This window comes from Pholis gunnellus (genome assembly GCF_910591455.1).
Source record: "Pholis gunnellus genome assembly, chromosome: 10".
NCBI lineage: Eukaryota > Metazoa > Chordata > Actinopteri > Perciformes > Pholidae > Pholis > Pholis gunnellus.
This window is the reverse complement of record NC_136537.1, coordinates 12691347-12714626: the sequence shown is the minus strand read 5'-3', so window position 1 is coordinate 12714626 and position 23280 is coordinate 12691347. Positions and strand designations below refer to the sequence as shown.

The window sequence follows — 23280 nt, the reverse complement described above, 5'->3', positions numbered from 1 at the left end:
AATTAACTGTCCAATTTAATGTCAACGATACAATTAAAAGAGTCGTCTTGACTATTATGATATCAGTTGTTACATAGTCGTAAAAGGCTGTTTTTCAACTGTTTTTTTAATAATTTATCTGGGAGAAAATTGTTGTTCTCCCCAAACATCACAACCGAGTAAAGACAGGTTTACATTTCCCTCTTTTCACTTTCTGGGATCGTGTAAAAAAGCAGGAGGGGACAATGTCGTATAAAGTACGTCTTATATAAGCCAGCTTGAAATCCAAAAACTGTAACTAAATGAAATCATTTTTCAAATAAGCCCTTTTGTTATTGTTTGTGGCAAGTGGATCATTTATGGCTCAACGTGCCCCAAACACTGTCTTTGCGTCTGACGTCATTGTCCACTCCCGTACCTTCACGTCCTCGTGCTCGCGCTGCTTCAGTGGCGTAATCACTCCTCCACCAGTGCAGCCCATGGTGCAGCCGCCGAGCTGTAAAACGGTGAAGACTTCTCCCTCACAGGCGACAGAGGGCGGAATAAAGAAGCACTCGACACTCGAGGAAACAAACAAGTAGACGTGAAAGCAGGAAATAAGATCTGGGATCCCGGTCTGGAAAAGGTGAGGAAATGGAAATGTGTGGATATTCATGTTTGCGGCGGCTAACGTTAGCGTCAGCTGTTAGCTTGGACTGGTTGTACGAGGCTATAGCTGCTGGTTTGTGGTTGCAGTAACGAACCGCGGTCAGCTCGTCGGTGGGGATCAAACCACTTCTTTATGTTTACCCACTTGAGTGTTTTGTCTGCATGTAATGAGCTAAAGCCGTGTCTGTTAGATGGGCAGCAGACCACACAACCCCTTTATGAGAAGATCAATATATATAAGTTAAGATTTATAATGGCTAATGTTACTCTGCTTGATGACCTGAGACAGCTCCTTATATGCTCAACAACCATTGCACCCTATGCAACAAGCGCAAGAAGGAACTAAATTTAGGTTGTTTAATCTTCTGGGTATTTTTATAGTCTTTAGTTTGTTTTATTGAGTAAACAAAGTGTGTGGCACGAAAGGAATGTTCCAGTGTAAAGGATGACATTACATTGACAAACATGATGATGGATGAACTGGTTATACCGTGGTATTTGTATGTATGATGAACATATTGACATTATGACATGTTTTTAATTACCAAAATATCAAGGCACCTCATGCCACATTGATGCAAACATATCCTTTAAATCCAATAAGGTCATTGAGCAAGGATGGCCTAACGCAACTAGAGATGTGACTAAGTCATGTCCCCCATGTTATATATCCTCACATTGCCCAACTCTTCCTCTACAACAGAGAAACTATTATGAAACGATTCCTTCTACTTCATAGTTCATTTCCTCAGCCGCTTTAGGAGTCTCTGATACAAAGCCTCTTCATGAGTTGTAATCAAACCCCAATATCCACATTTCATTTCAGAGGGAGAATACCTCTCTTGGCCACGCCCACGGCACACTTTTGGCCGAGGAAACCCGCCGAGCCTGTCTGAGCCTGCCCTCAACACCAGCTTTAGTGGAGACCGTGCTGTACTCTGCAATGGCTCTGTTGACGCTGCACAGGCTCCCATCCATCTCCGCCGCTCCTGTGAGTTCACTCATCCGCACGCCGCGTTGCACACACAAGTTGGAGCGTTTTTTTGCATCATATCTTAAGATATGTTATTCTTTTTAAAGTTGTATTTACAAAGTGGGATTCAGAACTATGTGAGCTGTTGATGCCGGACGCTCTGCGTAGAGCGCAGACATTCCTGGATGTGTCCCTCATCACTACGTTTGCCTGAAAGAGAAAGAGGCTGTTTAGCTTTTCGACTGCTGCCAGGGACGTGACCGCATTGGTGGGCTTACAGGCCTACCGTGCCACAGATGTAGTCATCATCATCAAAGTGCCATTCACATTCATTACAGTGGTTGGATCACCGTTTGTTTGTCTAAATGCTCACTGCCTCTGTAGCTTTTCAATGGACACATATAATCATGTAAGCACTGTGTCATCAGCCGCTGTCTTCTAACTTTATCTTCTCTCATTCGTTCACTCTATCATGAAGATGATTTAACTTTACATCCAAGGCCTGGCTGTTGTGCTGGTCTTTGTCATTGCCAACTAAACCATAAATGACCTGACTGTGGGTCCTAGTCTCATTTTCTGCATACTTTGTCACAGTATCTAATCACTCTGCTATCTTAACTGGTATTCTCTCCTTTTTCTTTTCTTCTTCAAACCCTCATCGTTCCTCTCCTGGCTCCTGCCCACTTCTCCTCTTTAATTTTTTTTTTTTTTTTTTTTTTTCTCTTGACTCTGTCTGGACTTGTCAGTTGCGTAACAGGTAATGTTACTGTCTCAAGTTTCTTTCTCTGTAAACCCTTGTTACTACTGCTACGTCTCTCTCTCGCTCTCTCTTGTTTCTCTCCCCCCCCCCCCCCTCCCCACTCTTGCATTGTATTTCTCCTTAACTTCGTATCCTTCTATAATTTCACTACCAATATATTTTTACTGTTTTTACCCCGAACCTCTTGGTGTCCTTTCCCCTGTGCTTAAATATCACTCTTTGTGGCTCTCTTCCACGGCACCTTATCTGTGTTGCACCACATTTCACCCGAGGAATTACTGAACATTTTTTCCAGCCTTTTGTGTCCACACTTCTCAACAGGAAAGACATCACACACACACACACACTTGCCTCCAATGTTCCCAGAAAATGTGTTAGTGTGTCAACACTTCAGTACTCGTCTAGTTAGAAACGTGCTGCTTTGGGAACATTAAAAACGGACATTTACTCCTATTGTGTATTACAATAGTAAATATCAACAGAAATGTACAGTCTGCTGGGATGTACAGAACATACCATGGGAGAAACTGAATCAGACACACAAAGAAAAGCTAAATATTTCTAAAACTACATTGTTGTCTTCTTGATGAGGCTTTATTGTGATTTACTTGATTTGATTTTTTAAGGATGAAAGCAACCAAAGAAGAGGGAGACTTCAGAAAAGGTAGATGTACACCTGTTGTGTCTTTGAATTGCAGTCCTAAAATAATGATTGTGTGGATTACAGCAGCATTGTAGTAACTGATCTCTATCCATCTTCAGGGAGAGCTTTGCCCTTGTGAAGGGGGCAGTCCTTCTGCTGGAAGAGGGCGACCGGGTGAGCCTTGATGAAGAGACTTTTCCCAATCCACCGTCTCCTGTGAAGGAAGGCGGTGGAGCTCCAGACAGACGGCGCAGACACCTTCACGCCATGATTGAACAGCTCCGACCAGAAGATACCGTGAAGCTGGTGAGGCCTCGTGTTTACCTGCGTGTTGCAAAAGTGGAAAAATGTCATGCAGATAGAATTTTGCTTGTTTAGCCAAGTAATCCACCCATCAGTCTGTATAATCATATCTCTGGTAAAGCTGTTTAATAGCTTCCCATAAGGACTTGAATGCACCACTTTACTCTCAGCTGTGTCACCATTGCATCAATGTGTAACTTGGTCCAATAAAGATGTTATTGTTTGCTAGGATGTGGAGTTAATGGGCCAAAACATGTGAAAATAGAACAGATGTGGTCCTTTTTTAAGTGGACTATAACCAGTATCTGTGTTTCTCTTTAAACACAACATTGACTTTTCTGATTTGATTTTACCAGGAAGGCCAAAGAAACTATACTGCACAGGATATGTTTCACTGTGTGTAACTTTATACTTCCGAGGAAACTGCAACATGTTGCATTTAAAGTACATTCATTATTCTCGCACTATCTCCTCTTGCCCTCCCTTTTGTCTCCTTGCTGTTCCACACGTCCTTTGTGCTGCTCTCGTCCTCTGCACGCTGTCATGCAGGCGGTGCAGTTGGAGTCCGTCAGCTCGGTCAGAGTCAGGTATCTGATCGTTGTCTCCACCCTCGGCAACAAACAAGAGAGCGTCCTGCTGGGCATGGATTTCCCCAACCCAGACAGGTGTGTGTGTAACCAAGATATGCAGGTGTACTGTGTCTCAAAGATAAGATTTCCATTCCGTTAATAATTTCTGGTCTAGCCTTGTAAAGTCAAAGTGATTTCATCGTCTTGTGTTTCTGTGCCCTCTATGCAGCGATCAGTGCACCATCGGCCTGGTTCTGCCAGTATGGAGCGACACACAGGTCTATCTGGACGGAGACGGGTACGAAATCTTCTTTTTTTTTTTTAAAGGGAATGGGGGAATAAATTGAAACTGTAAACGAACAAGCAAGGAGTTTGTGAGGCCGCAGCACAGACGGTGCCGGCTGATGTCTGGGAATCTGGCCAGAGATAATGTGAATGCGTAATGATCTCTATTTATGGAGCTGAATCATTCTCCATGAATTACAACTGCTCCTATCCGTCACTCAGACCCTTACATAAGCGTGGAGATCACGTGTTTCTGCCATGAAATGGAAGTAAAGTACGGTGAGCTTCTTTCTGTGTCGGTAAGGAAATGGTTAGTGGGAGTTTAGTCGGTTATAGTGCATCCAGAACCCCAAATGTCCACTCCATGTCATTTTTAGTGAAAATCTTTGTGACCATAACATCCGGCTGTGCTTTTATTAGAATGATTTAGAGTGTTTTTTTTGGCTTGTTAGTCACTCATTACAGTGTTTTTCTTAGCTGTCGATGCTTAGAGGATGTGGAACTGAGAGTTGGCAGATCTAAAAACAGTTCGAGCTCTTCTGTGGAGCGCTGCGTTTCAACTAATCTGCTTTCACATGCAGAGTGTCAAAAAAAGATGCTCTGATCTGTTGCCATGTCACACCAGCATGTTCACGCTTCCAACTCGCTGTCCTCACATTTTCATTCTCCACGTTCTGTACAAGAGTCATCACTAATTTACACTGAATAACCTTTCTGCCTTCTTCCTTTTAGTCCAATGACGCTTCTTATCACTGTTACTTCCTCAGTTCTATTATTCATTCTTAGGCTTGTAGCTCATACTTCTTTATTTCTCTCTTTTTTTAGCGGTTTTAGCGTGACCACAGCTGAAGAGATCCGAACTTTTAAGCCCGTTTCCATGCAGACCATGTGGTGAGTTAAGTTAAAACATTAATGTCCTCAAAATGGCATCCATCACACCCTAAAGCACCTAATCAACAACTACATGCCTTACCTCTCTTTAAATCTCGCGTTTTCAACCTCTGTAGCTTCTTTTCTTTAGTGTCCTTAAAAACACATCGTCTTCTGTCCTCTCCGCTGTTAGGTCAGTGCTGCAGGCTTTGCACGGGTGCTGCGAGCGGGCGGTCAATGCAGCGCTGATCCCAGGCAACGGCCTGGAGTGGGCCCAGCACTACGACCAGCACATCGAGTCAGAGCGCCTATGCCTCAACGAGTGGGAGGTCTTGAACGACTTGGAGTCGGTCCGCAGGGACAGTTATGGAGACGGGTAAGTCAACTTCTAAGCTGTAGTTAAGTTTAGTAAATAATATATTTAGTTAGATTCCCCCTCTTCTGTGAATGCGGAAATATAATTAATGTTTTCGTCTGTTTTTATTCCTAGCACACACATGTCAGCTTGTGCTTAAGTTTCACTTTTTCTTGCACGGGTAGTTCGGCAGAGAGAATTTCCAACGAGGGGCTGATCAAAGAGCACCTGAGAGACGTCATGAGGACTGAAGACCTGGACAACCTCACGTCTAAAATGGTAAGACACACGGGAAGTAAATAAAAGGTTACAGAAATAAGAGAATGTATGTTGGCCTGTATAATTGAATCTTCCCTTTTCCACTGCAGGTGCACTCTGCCCTAGAGACCAGGATAGGCTTCGACATGAGTCCCTTTAAGGAGTACATCGACAATGAGATCTTGGTCACCATGGCTCAGATGGACAAACCCTCCAAAATATTTGACTTCCTTTACCTGGTGAGTGGTTGCAAAGCTTCAAAGACCGTAATGAGCTTTTATTATATGAGCATGGTGAGAAGTCTTTCTTATGCTTTAGTCAATAAGCTGACGGAAGTGAGCGTTCACCAGGATGTTGACATGTGACCGTAACTTCCCCTTTGTGGGACAGCTGTGTTGACAGCGATAGGGAAGATGACTCTGTCGGCCCTTTTGCTTTTTGTCCTCTGTGCCTTCGACTGAACCTCTACTTCTTTATCTGGTTTCAGGGCTCTGAGTGGAACGCAGCTAACATTGAGGAGCTGCAGAAAAACAAGTCAGTGTTTTCACCTGCAACATTTTTCTATAGCTCTGTGTATTGTTGTTGTCTATTTCTCATTGTTTCATGATAAGTGTAATACTGAATTGTGCATTGTGAATTGCTGAGTCACCTCTGTGTCTCTAAGTTCATGTCTGTATGTTTTTCAGCGTGGGCTACATTCTGAATGTGACGAGGGAGATTGACAACTTTTTCCCAGAGTCCTTCACTTATATGAACATCAGACTGTACGATGTGGAAGCCAGCGACCTGCTCCCTCACTGGACAGACGCATACAAGTTCATCAACAGAGCCAGGTACTCCTGAAAGCCCAAACATTAGAAGACACATCAAATCCAAACTTGTGAAAAGGCATTGTGCAGTCCTTTGCAGATTACAGTTGTCAAGCATATCACTATCACATTTGTGTCATTAAGCACATTCCAAATCCAATTACTAGGCATTAAAACCACATCACCATGAAATTTATGCTATCTAATAGTTAACAGTACAATTTAAAATGAATGAAAACAAGTAGTAAACTCATAAACAGTAGATCCGGGTATCCAGCAACAGCCTCTGGGCCTGCTGTTTTCTATTCAGATCATGATAACTACCGTAGGTAGAGTCACAGGGCTCAGGGTATCCAGCACCAATGATGTCCGGCTTTCTGCTCAGAGTTAAAAAAAAGAATTAAACTCGAGGCATTCAAGGCACTCCAGCAAAAACGTGAGGCGCTCAGCAATGCAAAAGGAGCATGCAAAACGCCTCACTCTGATTAATCCTTTACAAAAAGCTGCCCCAGGCTGCTCAAAAGTGCTCTGTCTGATCTAGGCTTAACTCCCCCTTATAATAAAAGGTGATTTGATGACCTCCTGTGTTGTGCAGATTCAGTAATTTTAAAGCAAAAGTTTAACAGAGTTTGATGAGAAGATTGACAGCAATCTACCATCTGCCTGCCAAATATGAAGCTGGACCCACGAGATTGTTAGCGTAGCACACAGACTGGAAGCAGCTCGCGTAGCTCTGTGCAGTGGTAATCAAATGTGCCCACCAGCACCTCTAAAGCTCACTAATTACTGGACTATTTCTATCATTCTTCTCATCTAACTCTGCCAGAAAGTGAATGAGTTCATTTCTCAAAATGCTGAACAACTCCTTTTTATCATTTACTTTGTTCCTAGCTTTGCATCACCAGCAATTTTAAAGTTTTGACTTTTATTTCCAGTCAGTTAATTATCCTTATCCCAGTTTGTCAAGTAAAATCTCTGAACCACTGAGTGAGTTTCTCTTGATTTCTGTGTACTGCAGGAAACAAGGACAGGCCGTGTTGGTGCACTGTAAGATGGGCGTTTCTCGCTCTGCTTCCACGGTGATTGCCTACGCCATGAAGCAGCATCACTGGACTCTGGATATAGCGTTGGCCTATGTTAGGGATTGCCGGTCCATCATCAAGCCCAACGAAGGCTTCATGAAACAGCTGCAGACTTACAACGGCATCCTAAATGCGAGGTCAGACATGGTGTTAGGCCTAATGCTGTACAAAGGTCCATACTCCAAAATGAATAATCTGTGTGGCAAAAGCTTTGCAGATCTGAACATCTGAAATAAAAGTTGAATATATAAGCGTTTCTTGAATTTGCCGCTGTTTGTGGCTTTTGAGGTATTTATTTGTGTGCTCGTGTGAGGATTGTGACGTATGTTCCTTCCTCATTTGTAGCGAGCAGCGTCACAGCAGACTCTGGAGGCGAAAGTCAAGAGACCAAAGACAAAAGTCAGTACGCGAGGAGGGAGGGGAGGAAGGAAAGGAAGAGGAGGAGGAAGAGGAGGAAGATGAGGATGACGAGGATGACAACTCTGAGATTGGTGACGAGGAGGATATAGAGAGTCCAGATGAAAAAGATTCAGGTTGCCCAGATGAAAAAGATAATCCAGTGGGGGACATACAGGTAAATAGTTACATCAATTCTATGATATTAGCACTTAAAATCCTGCAGATTGTTCTTATGTTCAATCCTTTAATCTTCCCAAACACACCCAGGTCTTTGAAGAGCCAACCCCCCAACCTGAGACCAACCAGGGCCTCGGGCAGACAGGAGCCCCTGTTATCACAATAAGTGAGCCGCACATGGTGAGCAGACTGCCTGACACAACGTTACTCACACACACGCTGCATCTGAAGCTGCTTATCTGCACGCGTCTCTTTTTGTGGTGCAGACGTCGGTCCTCCGCTAAATCTTTTGATGTTCATTTTGTTTCTCTTTCTCATCTCAAGATTTCTCCGAGCGTTAATCGCAGCCACAGGATGAACCTCTTCTCCCTCATGCAGTCCATCAGTGATGAGGATAAAGGACGTGAACAGGTAAATGAAGCAGAGAGCCAGAGTCTCTTTCAAGCCCTTACGATGTTGTCCACACAAATGGTTGATTTCATAAGTTGAGAAGATTTAGAGGAGCCTGGTGTTGAAATTCTTATTAAATGTATCTGCTCTAAAAGCTACACTTCTTCTTCTTCTTTGTTGCTTTCAAAGCTGCCTGGCAGTCCGAGGCGATCTCCAGTGCAGCGGATGTGTAGCCAAGGGCGGCGGGGTCTGATTCACCAGAGAGCGTGTGTGGACGTTTCACCTGAACCACGAAGCCTGCCGGATGCCAGTCAAAGCAAACCCTAAACGGATCAAAGAGATGGAAGAGCGGGGAGTTACAGGAGGGCGGGGGGCTCTTAAAGGAGGCAGAGGAGGAATTAGATAGTGGGGCTTTATATTTTAGGTTATTTAGATTATGAAAGTTTTAATTTATGTTTCATTGCATATCTCTGTTAATAATGTTATAGCTGATGGTTCACTGTTGATAAAAGGATCTTGCTGTAATATTGCTAAACCAATGAAAGCCAGGATATGTGATGGGTGAAGTTATCCGTGTCCATTGCTGTATTATTACAAAACATATCCGACCACATACAGACCTACCGGTCTCTCCCTCCCTCCCTCCCCCCTTGTTCCCTCTCCCCTTCTTCAGCTCTCGCATCACCACTCCAGAGATGATATCTATGCAATTACTGTGTTCCTATTTCTTTTCCTCTGTAAATATGAGGCTGTATGCTGCCAATCCAAGGTAGATGGTTTTTAAAAACAATTCATATTGTCTCTTATTGCTCTCTCACGTTAGTTGTTGACATGAGGACGTTTTAACTTTATCGAAGCTGTGCATCACGGACCAAGTCGGGGCCAGTTTTATGGCACAAGCCTGTTTGCCAAACAGTGTGTTCCAATGTGCCAATGATTATATTAAATTAAAAATCTTTATCATGTCAGTACGTTAAGAACCGATGTCCCCCATTTTATTTTTGATTCATTCTATTTAAACACCAGGGCTGTATGAGTGCCTTCAACCTGAGAATGAAATACAAAATATGAATGACTGGTGTTTTTATTATGAGGTGGTGGCTGCGTATTGTATGAGTCTTGTGCTGTTTCTCTGATTACAGTATAAATGTGACTGCTCAAAGTGTTTGCATGTATGCCTAAATACAAAGTATAGATGTATCATCAAATAATCGCCGGGTGCATGTTTTGTGTTTTTATACCCAACATGGGAGAGCAAAATGTTCAGGGTTTTCTCATGTATTGATATAGACATTTAATGGATTGAGATAAGTTATTCAAAATACTGTTTTCAGACTTATCACTGGATGCTGATGTGGAATATTCTATGTTCATGCTGGTATTATTTGTATCGAGTGAACCCAAGCTAAAGCCTATTTACTTCATTTAACCTGCACTTTATAACCCAACACACACTGTCCCCACTGCCTGAGCCAACATCACACTGTACTATGAAAACAAGCTCTCCACTGTCTGCACCTCACTCTTGTTTACGACAAACCCTATGAGTGAAATAAATGATTATACTCAAACCAAACGCTTTGTTTCCTGTCTAAATAATACACCAGAGGACACAAGGGTCATGTCAATGAGATCATTTTGATCCTTGACTGAAAACAGGAAGATTTTATTATTGGGATCATTTTGATCCAGATTACATGTTTTGAAATAATTGCCCCAGAATTCCTGAAACACTACACTACAGCCCATTTAAGGAGCTCACTTGTCTTCTTTTTTGGATCTCACAGGAAAGACGAGGTACTAATCGAGGAGCAGCAGGCTGGATTTGAGATGAGGACCTGAAACACACTAGTGTCTGTACACAGCTGGAAAATGCAACAATCAAATGCCATGATTTTTATATTAGTAATATTTTGTCATATTATAGTATGTCAAAAAAAGCCATTGTTTAGTATGTTAGCAAAACGTTTTTAAAAAGTCACAATATATTACATCTGAAAAAAAGTCATCGTATCGTGTCGAAAAGTCAGAAAGTCATTGTGTAGTACTTAGAAAAAAGTCGAAAAAAAGTCATAGTATGTTTGAAAAAAGTCCCCCCAAAATTGATAGTATGGAGAAAAAACGTCATAATGTAGTTCTAAGAAAAAAGTTCTAAAAAAGCTATTGTATAGTATGTTGGAAAAAAGTTTTTACAAGTCAAAATATTGTACGTCGAAAAAAACTATAGCAGATCGAAAGAAGTCATAAAAAAGTCATAGTATAGTAGGTTGAAAAAACTAATTCTATAGCATGTCGAAAAGTAAAAGTAGTAAGTCGAAAAAAGTCATAAAGAGTAATTGTATCGTATGTCAAAAAAAGTAAAAAAAAAAAAGTCATAGGATAGTATGTTGAAGAATGTCATACTATAATTGTAAAAAAGTAATACAAACTGATACTGTAGTATAGTGATGTGGATAAAAGTCATCATAAAGACGTGTGTAGTACAAAGAAAGTCATAAAAGAGTCTCAGCAGAAGTCTGGCAGGCCTACATGTTCATAAGGGGGACCGGAGGGGTGCTACGCCTTCACGACAGGGACGTCGTTATCAGCATGAACTGCTATATGAGCGCAGTGTTCCCATCAGACAGCCAGTGGGGAGAGCTCACGTGCACAAACATGCACTAAAAGCACGAATGGTAGCCCGACTATGTAAACAAATAAATAATGAAGAAGCTTTCTAGCAAGGGCTTTGTCCCTTTCAGCAGCTTTGTAATCCAGAAGTATGTTTTTATAAAACTAATAAATCCAACGATTAATGTCTTCTGGGATATGTTTTATCAATTTGTGTAAAGGAGACGCTATTGTTGTTAGCCATTAGCTGAAGCCTACTGGAGGCAAGATGTATTTGGTCGAGTCTGTCCACGAATCAGAGGCTGTGTTGCTGACAGTCAAGCCCGATGGAATCACATGACGTTCATCCCATCCTGCTGCCGTGAAGATCTGTGCTGTTTGGGCAGCAACCACATGACGAGAATATTGTGATTGTAATAAATTAATATATAATTGTCCTTTGTGCACTTATTGTACAGTTTGCACCCAGGGCATACTGAACAATCCATGAATATATACATTTATAGTTGTTTTGCACATGATTTGCCTTCTGTAATGTAAAGTGTTTTGGATCTGTGTTGGCTGCAGTGTTTATTTCCCCCTGATCACCAAGGCCCAGAAGAACAAATTAAAAAAGCCAAAGGTCTTTTTGTGGTATGTGTGATTTGATTAAATATCAGAATTTCCAATATTCACATTTGTTTTCATGGTGATATTATGATTTATAAATTGTGTGACATCACAGTAGCGTACTTATTATGATAGCCCAGTTTGTCCTGATAAAAAGAGTAAATAACACGATTGTGCTTTATAGTGTTGACATGCATGACCTCAGAGGATTCTAAAAACCAACATGAAGTGTCATAGTATACAGTTGTAGTAAATGAGTAGAGTATGGATAGAGAATACTATAAAAACAGAGCTTAAAGAGTCTAGTATAAACATTGTTAGAGATACATTTTGAAATGTTTACTTGTAGTTAAAATTTAGATTTTGTATAAAAGTAGTAAAATATAATTGCATATATTTTTAAATATTAACATAAACATGCTCTTTACATCTTTTGCTTTAATCCACCACCTTTATTGGTTTGTACACCGTTTCTTATTCAATGTGATGGCCTGAACTGTGCGAACATACCATCATATATTACCTGAAGTTGTTTTCTTCTAAAAGAGACAAAGCACAGGGACAAGCAACCTGACTTTCATCACTCCTTTTGTTTCTATATTGTCATTTACTGTAGTGCTGGTCATCTTAATAACAATACAGTCTTAATTCACAAAAGAGCAGAGAGTAAGGGATACAGAGGACATTTTAAAATAACAACAGATGTGATAGATGACACATCAATTCAGGTACTAATGTATTTTCTTCTGGGTTCACTAAGGGTGATTCCTCCCTCTTTCATTGCTGCCCTGAATGACTGGACCTGTGAAAGAGAAAAAAGTAACTTAAGGGAAAGAAAGACATACAAATACATTTACTAACAGCAGTTTGTGCTGCATGTATACTTACAGCGTCAGAGCGGTACGACCAGGGAATGGCCCTGTACACCATCCTGTTGATGCCAGCCTGCTGGCATCGATGTGCCAGCACCTCGCCCACGGCCTGACACGCCGCCACGCAGCGTGTGGAAGCCAGCTCCTTCTTCAGCGCCCACTCCTTGGTTGAGCAGGAAAGCACCGGGACGGGAGAGCTGCTGGAGAACACGTGGGCCGTCACATGATGCTGAGAGCGAGAGAACTCCAACCTGAAAACACGGAACAGACAAACGCAATAATACGTGGAATTTAGATCTTGAGGATTAAATGCCTGGTAAAGATGAATGTATGCATTGTTTTTATGCAAATTTAACTGGTTATATGTACAGTCACTGTTTAACGAGTCCATGTCTTGACTCAGAAGTTTAGTGTATAAATGCACACTGCAAAGTCACTACTGCATCAGATTTCTTACAAGAATGATTTTTGAAATACAGATTAAATTAGCAGTATTTATTTGACAACAGGAAACATGAAAATGAAACACTTGATTTTACATAAACGTTGTTACAATGCACCTCTGTTTAAAAGAATAACACGTGTTTTTTATTTTGTTTTATTCATACACACACACACACACACACACACCTGTGGTAGAACTCCCGGTGGGGCCAGATCGTCTTCCAGCCCCGGTCCTTCACAGCCAGGGCCAGCTGCTCCAAGTTCCGGGGGTTTCTGTTCACAAAGGTCGGGTTCACGGCTTCGTTTTCATCCGAGCTGGGCTCTGGCTGAGTGGCTGCCTGACTCAGACACCGAGCTGGGGGACAGACAAGCGGATCCATGAAACAACGGCTACAGAGAAACACACCACCAGCCATACGTTAACGTTGAGTAGCTGAGATTATGATGCATAAAGGAACAAATAACTGTACGTTACCCGTCTGATTTGTAGCCACAATTGGACGTCGAATTTGTCCGAACAACAGCCGTAAACTGGAAGCCATCTTCTCCTGAATTGTGTTCACTTCATAAATAAATCAAAACCGCTTAAAGTCTAGTGAATGTGCTACCGTACACCGTACGCCATGTCCTTAAACATATGAAGTATTTGACTCTTGCTATTCGATAAGAATTCACCGTGACATGTGGAGCGCCATCTTTGACATTCAGACAACATCCGGTTTATTTGGTGCTACTTCGGAAGCAGCTCTGACAGAAACAAACACGAGCACTTCGGACGTTCCGCGTACATTTCTTCATACAGAATAAAAACATGCGTTTTGCTGTACATTTCTGCCCATTTACTCTACAGTAACTTCTACTGGTGGAAAGTATATTAAACAAGTACTTTACTTGAGGCCTGAGGTGTGTGTAGCTTGCTATTTCCATTTTATACTTTTTACCTCACTACATTTCAGTCGTACTTTTTAGCCCACGATTATACGATTACATTTTTCTGACAGCTACAGTAACTAAGAAGTTCACAGATTTTACAAACAAAACATGTGATCACCTTAAGAATAGGATGCATTATAAAAGATGAACCTTCTAACTGTATATAGGGTAGTTAAACTGTCAGATAAAAAGTCAACTCCCTTAAAATGTCTGTTACATCTTAATGAATGAATCAACAATATATTCCAATGTTATACATATACCAATCTGTCCAATAGGTACTTTTGATGTGTAGAGTACATTTTGTGGATAGTACAAGTACTACTTTAATTGTAATGGCCTATTTTTACATTGTGGTATTACTCATTATACTTATAAGGATTTTAATACGTCTTCCATCATTGGAGACATAAGTGACACAAAAAACGGTGCGACCACACAACAGGTAAGGTAGCCTGTTCAGGGAAGGACTTCCACAATAACATTAAACAAGAAAATCATATTTAATTACAGTTCAAATTTGATCATTTTTACAGTGCAAACTGGCAGAAAAAAAGGAGAATGACCAAGCAGAGTTTTGTTCAAAATAGTGGCATGATAATGGAGGTTACTATCTGTCCAAAAGACTGAAAGGATAAACAAGCCCTCGGTCCCTGTAAGGCACGTGAAAAAACATTTTACTACCAATAAATACCTGTTGTGTGTTGTTCTCGGAAGACATGACAATGAGGAAAAAGGTTCTTTGGCTCATGAAAATTATTCATGTAATTCCCTGCTATCAATTGAAGAATCCTACAGGGCTGGCTTATACACCAATTCAACAACCACACCTTCCCTTAAACTGCAGAACAAATTCATTAATTGGAGTCCTTTCCCTTTTTATAAATGATGTCTATAATACATGTTCATACAGTGTACATTATTCATATTTTTTGAGCTACTGACTGATTAGAAAGTACAACATAACACGAATAGTGAAAATACTAATTTGCAAGGGGATACAAAAGTATATTTTTTCCTTTCATATAATGCAATTGAAATTCATTATATAGGGACTCGTTCATCAATGCAAAAATAACAGTCTTTACGGTCGTGATCATTGTGCAAGTCAATTAAACCATTTCACAGACTACAGGCAATAGAATACCATTGTTAAGACGGGGAAACAAAGTCATTCTGATGTGATTCGTTTGGATCAGTTTGGTTTGGCCGATCAGATATCAGCTGATGCATTGATCAGCGATGAGAAAGAGAAAGGGCTCAACTTGTAGCCTGTTCCACTGTAGAACTTGGTCTGAAACTCCACCCTGTAAGAGAGACGCAAAGTCAACATGCAACAGTACAATCTACAATACATAATCCATTTTTATCCACCCACCCCATCTCTCTACGTCTCTTCATCAACAATCCCGTCCAGTTTATTCTACACGGTACATGAAGCTGAACATTTTTGATGGATGGTTTGGTGACCTTCACATTTTTCTTTAGCACCACAATCAGTACAAATTTCCATTTACACACAAGAAATATCCAAATGTAATGTGCAGACAGACATTCATCCTACCTAATGAACCCTTTTCATTTTGGAGCCTCGCTGAGCTTAAGCACACTTAAGTCTAAGGTTTGTAAAATGTCCTTTATTTCTAATGAGTTGTACTGCTTGGACCACTGAGTTGTGATCTTTGTGGCAGCTTGGGACAGGAGACAAAGGTCTTTGTTTGCAATGTAATGTTGAATATAAAAGTTATGTATTTGTCTATGTGTTTTTTTTGTTTGTGTTTTAAAAAGGTCTTTTCATAACATAACTGATTAACTAACCCACTTAAACATCGACAAAAGCAAAAAGCTATCACATAATTGACTTGTATTCAGTCTACTTATTAGTATTTTTTTTAATAATTCCCTTTTGTCTTTCCGTCCCTCTTATCCTTACCAGTGCAGACGGAGCGCGTGCAGGAAAGCCGAGAGTCCCTCCATAACTAGCAGGATGCAGACAGTCAACGTAGCGAAGAAGGCAAAAACCACAAAGAGGACTACAGATCCCACATAGCCGTCCCACTTCAGGGCAATACGCATCACCATCACCCACAACACCTCTGACAGCTCTGTGGAGACACAAATAAATCCCTGTCAGACAATCATCATGTGTGTATGAATAACTGGCTGAAAAAAGAATAGTATGAGTGTGTTTGTTTTCAGAGAGGAAGTCTGTCTGTGCGTGTGCATCATGTGAGTATGTACATTGTGTTTGTGTGCGTCAGTACGAGTGCCACTAACGTGCATGTGCCAAACTGAGAGCCCAGAGTCGGAGGTAAGAGGCAGTGTTGGAGATGCAGCCCAAGCAGTACTCTATGGTGTGGATGGCCTGATGCATGAACCTGTCTGCAACATCAAACTCCTGCAGAGAGCACACATTAAACACTTTCAGAATCACAATAGCACATCTCTGACTCGATTTAATCCATTTAGTGAATTAAGTTAATCAGGCTTCTCTCTCACCTCTTCTTCCGCAGCTCGTTCCTCCACCTCCCCCTGACGAGTGTTGATGGAGCCTTCATCGGCCAACAGCGGACGTCCGTCTTCCTCCTGATGTTGCAGAGAACCAGAAATCCGTCAGGAAATACATTTGACTCTAAAATGAGAGTTAAAGATCCGTCGAACACAGACTCACTACTTGACGTCGTCTTCTCTTGAATGTGATGAATTCGTACGCGGGCTTCCCAAACAGGAGGACCGGGACAGAACACAGGGCCAGCACCACCAGGATCTTCTGCACCACAATCTGCACATGAAGAGTTACAGGATCGTATGTTACGCTTTTAAGGAACACATGCTCACTATTTATATTCAAGCTATTTTGAAGGACAACACTGGTGTTTCTGCAAATTATTGCACATTTACTTCGAAAGCATTCAAACCAAAGCCTGCCATGGTTTTTGGTGGGCAAAGGCACACACTGGGAAAAAAGTGAAAGATGGTAACTTTATGCATAAAAACAGCTGCTGACTAGCTGTTGCGTTGCATTATTATACCAATTATAGATAGTTTTCAAAAAGATACATTTCACCTCTAAAAACAAAGGAACGAATAAATAACCTTGACATAAGATAAAGCAGATTAAATGTTGGCTGTGAACTAGCAGGTTTCAGGCATCTTCAAGGTGATTTTCATACTGTACTAACAAAATAAAGTAAAACCAGTGGTTTCCAGCACTTTTTAATATAAAAACTATGACTTTTTAAAGAAAGGCTGGTGGATAAATTGTAAAACATGAGCTAAAACATTGCTACGTTCCTTTTAGGGAAATTAACAAACCACACACCTGTCCTTCATAGAGCGTTGGGTTCTCAGGGTTGTCTGTGAAGAGGAACATGTCTATGAAGTGGATAAGTATACTGGGAGCGATTTTGGACTCGGCAGGAGTGTAGACGATCCACTTGAAGACCACCATGAACACCAGGTAGCCAAACAGACACACCATGAAGAACAGTTCAGGGATCAGCACAAAGAACACACTGCCTATCTTGCCAAAGTGCCTGTGGAAAAACAAGGAAGAGGGAAAGCAGGGAAACAAGTATGTGTGAAGGAAAGTCAGAAAGAATCAAGAATGGAGGTGTGCCAAAAAAGTAAACCACTACATACCAATAGTTGAAGAATGACAAGCAGACTCCAAAAGTCATGTGAATGACACCGATGATGACTGACATCTTCATCTTGTACGAGTTAAGGAAAGTCAGTTTGTTGTTGGACAGCCCCCAGACCTGACAACGACACAAAACCAGAGAGAATGAGGACGGATGCAGTGACAAACAAGATGACAGCATAAAAGAAAATGTGACGGCCATACCGGATCAATGCCAAACGGATATGGGGTGGTGAAAACACCAGGCACAACAGGATCCATGGACAAGTATTGGTTCTTCGCCAGGACTGATGCACTGAAAGAAATGATGCAATCAAGTAAGATGGACAAGAAGCAACGTGTGTGTGTGTGTGGAGAAAACAAAAAGGTATGAAATGTCCTCACTTCCATATGTTCTTCTCGAACATCGGGCCGACGTGCCACGCTGAGTTGAAGGTACTGAGGCCTCTGCTGAAGCACTCGTTGTAAATGGCCCCCGTGTAGATAGAGAACAGTCCCATCAGCAAAATCAGGTACCTTCCTCCAAACATCATCCTCCAGATCTGAAACGGTAATTAATATGCAAGGTCGAAAACCTGTTTCAGCTCTTTTAAAACATCGTCATTCTGTTATTTTTAAATCGTGGGATCTGATCTATGGAATTTGAACTCAGTCACACAAGTCTTATCCTTGTGTTGAGCTTAAGATTGTGTGTGTGTGTGTGTGTGTGTGTGTGTGTGTGTGTGTGTGTGTGTGTGTGTGTGTGTGTGTGTGTGTGTGTGTGTGTGTGTGTGTGTGTGTATGTGTGTGTGTGTTGCACTGTGAGTGAATATCCTCTGAATTACCTCATTGCTGTTTTTCCTCAATTTGGGGTCTTTCTCCTCAAGGACCATCCAGAGGGCCACCAGAGTCATCAGTAAACCATGACCCACATCCCCAAACATCACAGCAAACAGGAAGGGGAATGTAATGATGGTGTACACCGCTGCAGAGGCATAAGAGGGAAAAGACTTGACTTACAATACACTCTTTGGCTTTAACTTTAAACATCATATCCTTCTTTCAAAGCATGAATGAAGAAACCTTTTTAGAGGTGTGCAGACATACCTGGATTGACTTCGCGGTAGCTGGCCACTCCGTAGGCTTCAACAATGTTCTGGAAACCAGCGGTGAAAGAGTTGATGGGAAACAGGGTAGGTGGAGGGGTGGAGGAGGGCAGGCGGTTGTAGAAAGAGTCAACACCACTTCCACTCTTCCTCTGGGGACGGAGAAGAGAAGAGAGTTGGAAAAAGGTGAAGAGAGTGAGAAATTAGCTGGTTTACTCATCTATGTCAAGTCTCCTCATCTTCAACTTACCCCTCCCTCTCTCAGAGCGCTCTGCAGTTCAGGCAGCTTGGCAACGGGACACCAGGCCTCAGCGATCAGGCATTTGTCTGTGACGGAGGGGCTGCAGAGATTCAGCACCATCTGGACCGCCTTACACTTCTGCACACGCACCTTCCACTGGGGCAGCACAGCCACCGCACGCAGCAGCAGCTGCTGCAGGAAGGACTCGGTCTGACACAGCACCTGAAGTACAGGGAAGTGAGAGCGTTTGAGAATAACTGAGAAAGAAAAAACACTTCTTTGAAGGAAAGCCATGTTTTGTGCTTTCTAATATTTTCAAGCGGTACAGATGAAGACATTTCAAAAGAGAGAGCAAATGCTGGTGACTGTATCAGTGTTCAACAAACTGTGATCTGTGCTATGCATTGCACTTACTGATTTGATATCTTCAATTCTGCTTTGAAGTCCCTGGAGAATCTCCTCTCTCTCAGCAGTGCTCTCAGGGTATGCAAACGTCTGTGTGCGGAAGCTGTGAGGAGGGGAAATCAAAAGACATTCAACAGGTATAGTAGTGTGGAGATTTACACGAGAAAAAGAAAAAAATCAAGCTAATGCACAGATTTACCCACCAGTCACATATCTTCTTGACTTTCTGTCCAATCTGTTCTCCCCAAAAGGAGATGAGAAACACTGTCCATTGTACCATTTCCCCCTGCAAACAAAGAGACAGCAAACGGCTGTGATGAAACGCCCATAAGAAAACTCATTAGATGTGACAAATGATCAGAGACTACTAATAACTTTCATATCCATCTCTCAACCATGATCCCCTCCCTCTGTCTCCTAGTTCCCACCGTGTCAGGATGCTCGAGTCGATCCTCCATTTCTCTGAAATCCACAATGATATAACCTCGACATGCCCGCCACAATAACCGCTCAAACGAAGGGACCTTCCAAGGATGGACCACTCCTGCCACAAAACTGAGAGAGAGAGAGCGAGAGAGATAGAGCGGGAGAGAGAGAGAGAGAGAGAGAGATGCAGACACATTCAAAACATTGAATGTAGATTTTAAAAAAACATTAAGCACGTAATGGACATTTTAGAAAATGAGATCTACCTGAGGTGGATATCTTGGCGGTTATCAAACAGCCCTTGGCTTTCCAGTACAGGTGGTGGTGCCTGTGAGATGAAGCCAAAGAAAGTTTATTTGTAGTTTTAGTTTGCTCACACCAGCGCAATAACTATATCTAAAAGAAATGGTAATACATGATGCAAGAATTGCAGCAGAAATGTCTATTTTTTTTCCCCACCAGTGAGGCTGTGAGAGTGTGTGTCCTGGTCAGGACTCCTTGGTACTGACAGAGCTGGGTCAGCTGAGCCCGGAGGCTGTCTCTGTTCCTGGACACCTAGTAAGACACGACAACAACAACAAATATGTCAGGCCGATAAGTTTAACCTCTTTTGAAATTGTGCTAATGCGACAACAGAGGCTTTTCTTTGATTTATCATCTCCGCCTTGTTTTAAGCGCTCACCTCTTTGAGCTCTCTGGCCAGCCTCTCGCACTCCTCCTCTATGGTGATGAGTTCCCGAGGCTGAGGGGCCAAAGGTGTCGGGCATGGAGGAGGGAGGGGACACTGCAAGGGAGGAGACAGGGAGCGAATGATCTCCTGCTCCAAGACGGCTGAAAGGGCAGATAAAGAAGGTCATGAAGGAACACCTCAACAAAAGTAACAAATTAAAAAAAAATGCACAAAGATACAGGTGGGGAACAATGAGTCAATACTTACTAAAGGTTTTCTCAAGTTCCTCACATCGCCTGACCTCGCTGACAAACTTCCTCTGAAAGGAGTTTACGTTAGGATTCAACTAAAGCATCAGAGCAGAGGGGAGAGGAAAAGGGTTATTCATGTCTCACAGTGACTCAAAACAACCATCAGTTCACCGTCTCATCTAAACTCGGATTCCAAAGTGACTTCATAAGATAATCACATTTAGCCCACGAGAGTAATGATCATCAGATGCTTTTAATAGGAGCCAAAACACATGAAAACAATCTGTGGCTCGCACGTCGGGCATTATAAGCATAATAGGGTTAAAGTAGGTACACGTGGAAAAGTATTCCGGCGCAAACAGTAGCTGACTAGTTTAGGAGGCCAATGGGCCTCCATTTGTATTTGACTTTGCTCATTCAACCACAAGATCATGAACCAAGAGGTTAAATAACTCACATCTCTGAATTCAACCAGGCCCAGTTCTCCCAGCTCACTGACACAATTGTAGGCCGAGCCTGACTGAAGGAAGAGCTGCACCAGGCACACCTCCTCGCTGCGAAACATGGAGCCCATAACTGCCTGCACGGGAAAAAAAGTCAAAATTAATATTTTCTAAGAACAACTGTCAAACATAGTCAAAGTACAGCAGTTTATAGTGGAACGAGGGATATCATTGAGAACGTATAGAGGAGAGAGGCAGCAATTGACACGGGGCATTTATTTTCAGTAGGACAATAAAAGCCTCTATGTGACCATGAAGTTAATGAGAGGAACCTGAAGAAACGGGAAGCATCAAGTGATGACTGATGATCAGATGGCATTTCCATTCTTGCACAGACGTGTTTCTAATTTTTTTTTATTTTTTATTTTTTTTTTTTTTTAGTTGCAAGCTAAATCCCTCTTCAATATACAAAAAAAAAAAACATTGCTACATAAAAATATACATTCGGTCGCCAGTTAATAAAATAAACCAAGCTAAAATGAATGTATTCCGATACAAAAGATCTGCAACCTTTATGAAGGTTAGATGTTCAGATTTTGATGGCCCTGTTTCAGAGAGGTGTTGAATCAACTGTGTGGTCTTTTTGGAGGCTGCTGTTTGCGGTGCTGTTGAGTTGTATTGTGTTAGATAAGTGGTGGATAAAATACCAAAGCAGCACCAAAGACTACAGCCTCCAAAATGACCTCCATTAATACTAGTTTTGCAGGGCAGCTGTGTCAGACTGTATTCATACATTCAAGTCGTTATACAAAGAAAAAACATTGTTTCCTTAAACGAGTAATAAGTCTACATTGTTCTCAATAATAACAATAAATGGGACAATACGTCTTATTATATATTATAAAAAGAATGGCAATCGAAGAAAAGATGTAACTTTAAACAAACGTTAAATGAAAACTCGTGATTGACGAGGGGAATCCCGTGACGAAATCGAAATGTAGCACAAGGTTTTGATTCCTGTCATATGATAATAGCGGCGATGCGTTCTCTGTGGACAGACAAGAGGAATACAAACAGCTGTAAATGAGCTCAAAAAGACGCAGGACGTCCTCTCACCTGTCTGCCTGTTAGATCCCCGCTGGTCTCTCAGATCCGCTGTGTTTCAGGCTGTCCAGCCACTGACGGACAGACAGACCGGGCGACTGTGTACACAGAGCGAAACCAGACGTGTTTACCAGAAGTTATCGGTCCGTTCTTCTCGCACTTCCCGTTTGTGGAAGTCACGTTACTGCCGGGCTCACGTGACAGTTCGGCGCTCGTCTCTCATTTTGGCCACGAGGGCTCCGGATCGAGACGTGAACGTTAGTCAAGTTTACCGTCTAACGTCAGCTACATGTTCAATTATATTATTCTGTCACGCTTAGATAAAAGATATCATGCACCATGGGGTAGTTTGGTTTGGTCTTAATGACATGACTGATTAAACTAACGTGTCTAATAAGTATTACATGAGTTAATTATGATATAACGGACGCTTGCAAGACCGAGAACGTCCTTTAAGTTATAAATTAAAATACCAACAATTGGTGGAAGAATGCACTACATATTACCTCCTAAACATGCTTGTCCTGGGTTTGTTTTTTCACATAAAAAGGTTAAATCACTTCGTGATTGATTCTTACAGCCACATTTACTCATTCTCCCTTGTAAAATAGTCAACATATGAAAACAAATGTATCTAATTTGAAAGCTTTAACCAACTGGACACATGAGGTTTTTCTACTTCACTGAAAAGTCAAATGTAAGAGAAGGTTAAAGGTCCCACATTAACCTTGTGTTAGTGGCTTCTAAACCAGTGTGATGCCTCACAATCCTAGCATATGTCGAATAAACAATTAAAGTGAGCACAGACACTTTACAGCTCGTTTGTGTCAAACTGCGCATCATTTCGCAGTGACGCTAAAACATCCTGGTGAAACTATAAGCAAACACACCAGTGGTTTGACTTTATCATAAAACAATGGACAGCAAGTTAATATAAGGCAGCTATGGACTAATATGCACATAATGAGCATCGTTCATTTGTGTGACCTGTTCAAATGGATGTAAATGAAGGCAACGTGTATTCATGTAGAGGATCCAACAGTG

General features: G+C 41.7%; 3 protein-coding genes across 3 annotated transcripts; 1 reads left to right on the top strand and 2 right to left on the bottom strand.

The window, feature by feature from the left end:
• The first annotated feature begins 463 nt into the window (after nt 1–463).
• Nucleotides 464–10066, top strand: LOC306701820 (protein phosphatase Slingshot homolog 3). Its single transcript, XM_079167237.1, has 17 exons — nt 464–604; nt 1454–1618; nt 2987–3024; nt 3123–3309; nt 3856–3971; nt 4105–4173; nt 4986–5051; nt 5224–5406; nt 5571–5664; nt 5754–5882; nt 6131–6177; nt 6330–6476; nt 7471–7671; nt 7880–8108; nt 8201–8290; nt 8435–8521; nt 8690–10066. Exons 2-17 carry the CDS (start codon nt 1571–1573, stop codon nt 8825–8827), a joined length of 1869 nt encoding a protein of 622 aa, XP_079023363.1. The 5' UTR covers nt 464–604; nt 1454–1570; the 3' UTR covers nt 8828–10066.
• Nucleotides 10067–12066: 2000 nt separating this feature from the next.
• Nucleotides 12067–13731, bottom strand: mrpl18 (mitochondrial ribosomal protein L18). Its single transcript, XM_079168046.1, has 4 exons — nt 13511–13731; nt 13222–13390; nt 12608–12842; nt 12067–12521 (listed from the first exon to the last, which is right to left on the bottom strand). Exons 1-4 carry the CDS (start codon nt 13575–13577, stop codon nt 12444–12446), a joined length of 549 nt encoding a protein of 182 aa, XP_079024172.1. The 5' UTR covers nt 13578–13731; the 3' UTR covers nt 12067–12443.
• A 721-nt stretch (nt 13732–14452) lies between these two features.
• Nucleotides 14453–22384, bottom strand: tcirg1b (T cell immune regulator 1, ATPase H+ transporting V0 subunit a3b). Its single transcript, XM_079167118.1, has 21 exons — nt 22249–22384; nt 21147–21269; nt 20706–20784; nt 20451–20599; nt 20228–20323; nt 20035–20096; nt 19771–19897; nt 19546–19628; nt 19352–19445; nt 18947–19159; nt 18698–18848; nt 18436–18575; nt 17996–18153; nt 17816–17906; nt 17611–17729; nt 17291–17504; nt 16640–16750; nt 16468–16554; nt 16246–16366; nt 15902–16073; nt 14453–15275 (listed from the first exon to the last, which is right to left on the bottom strand). Exons 2-21 carry the CDS (start codon nt 21261–21263, stop codon nt 15182–15184), a joined length of 2478 nt encoding a protein of 825 aa, XP_079023244.1. The 5' UTR covers nt 21264–21269; nt 22249–22384; the 3' UTR covers nt 14453–15181.
• Between the last annotated feature and the right edge of the window lie 896 nt (nt 22385–23280).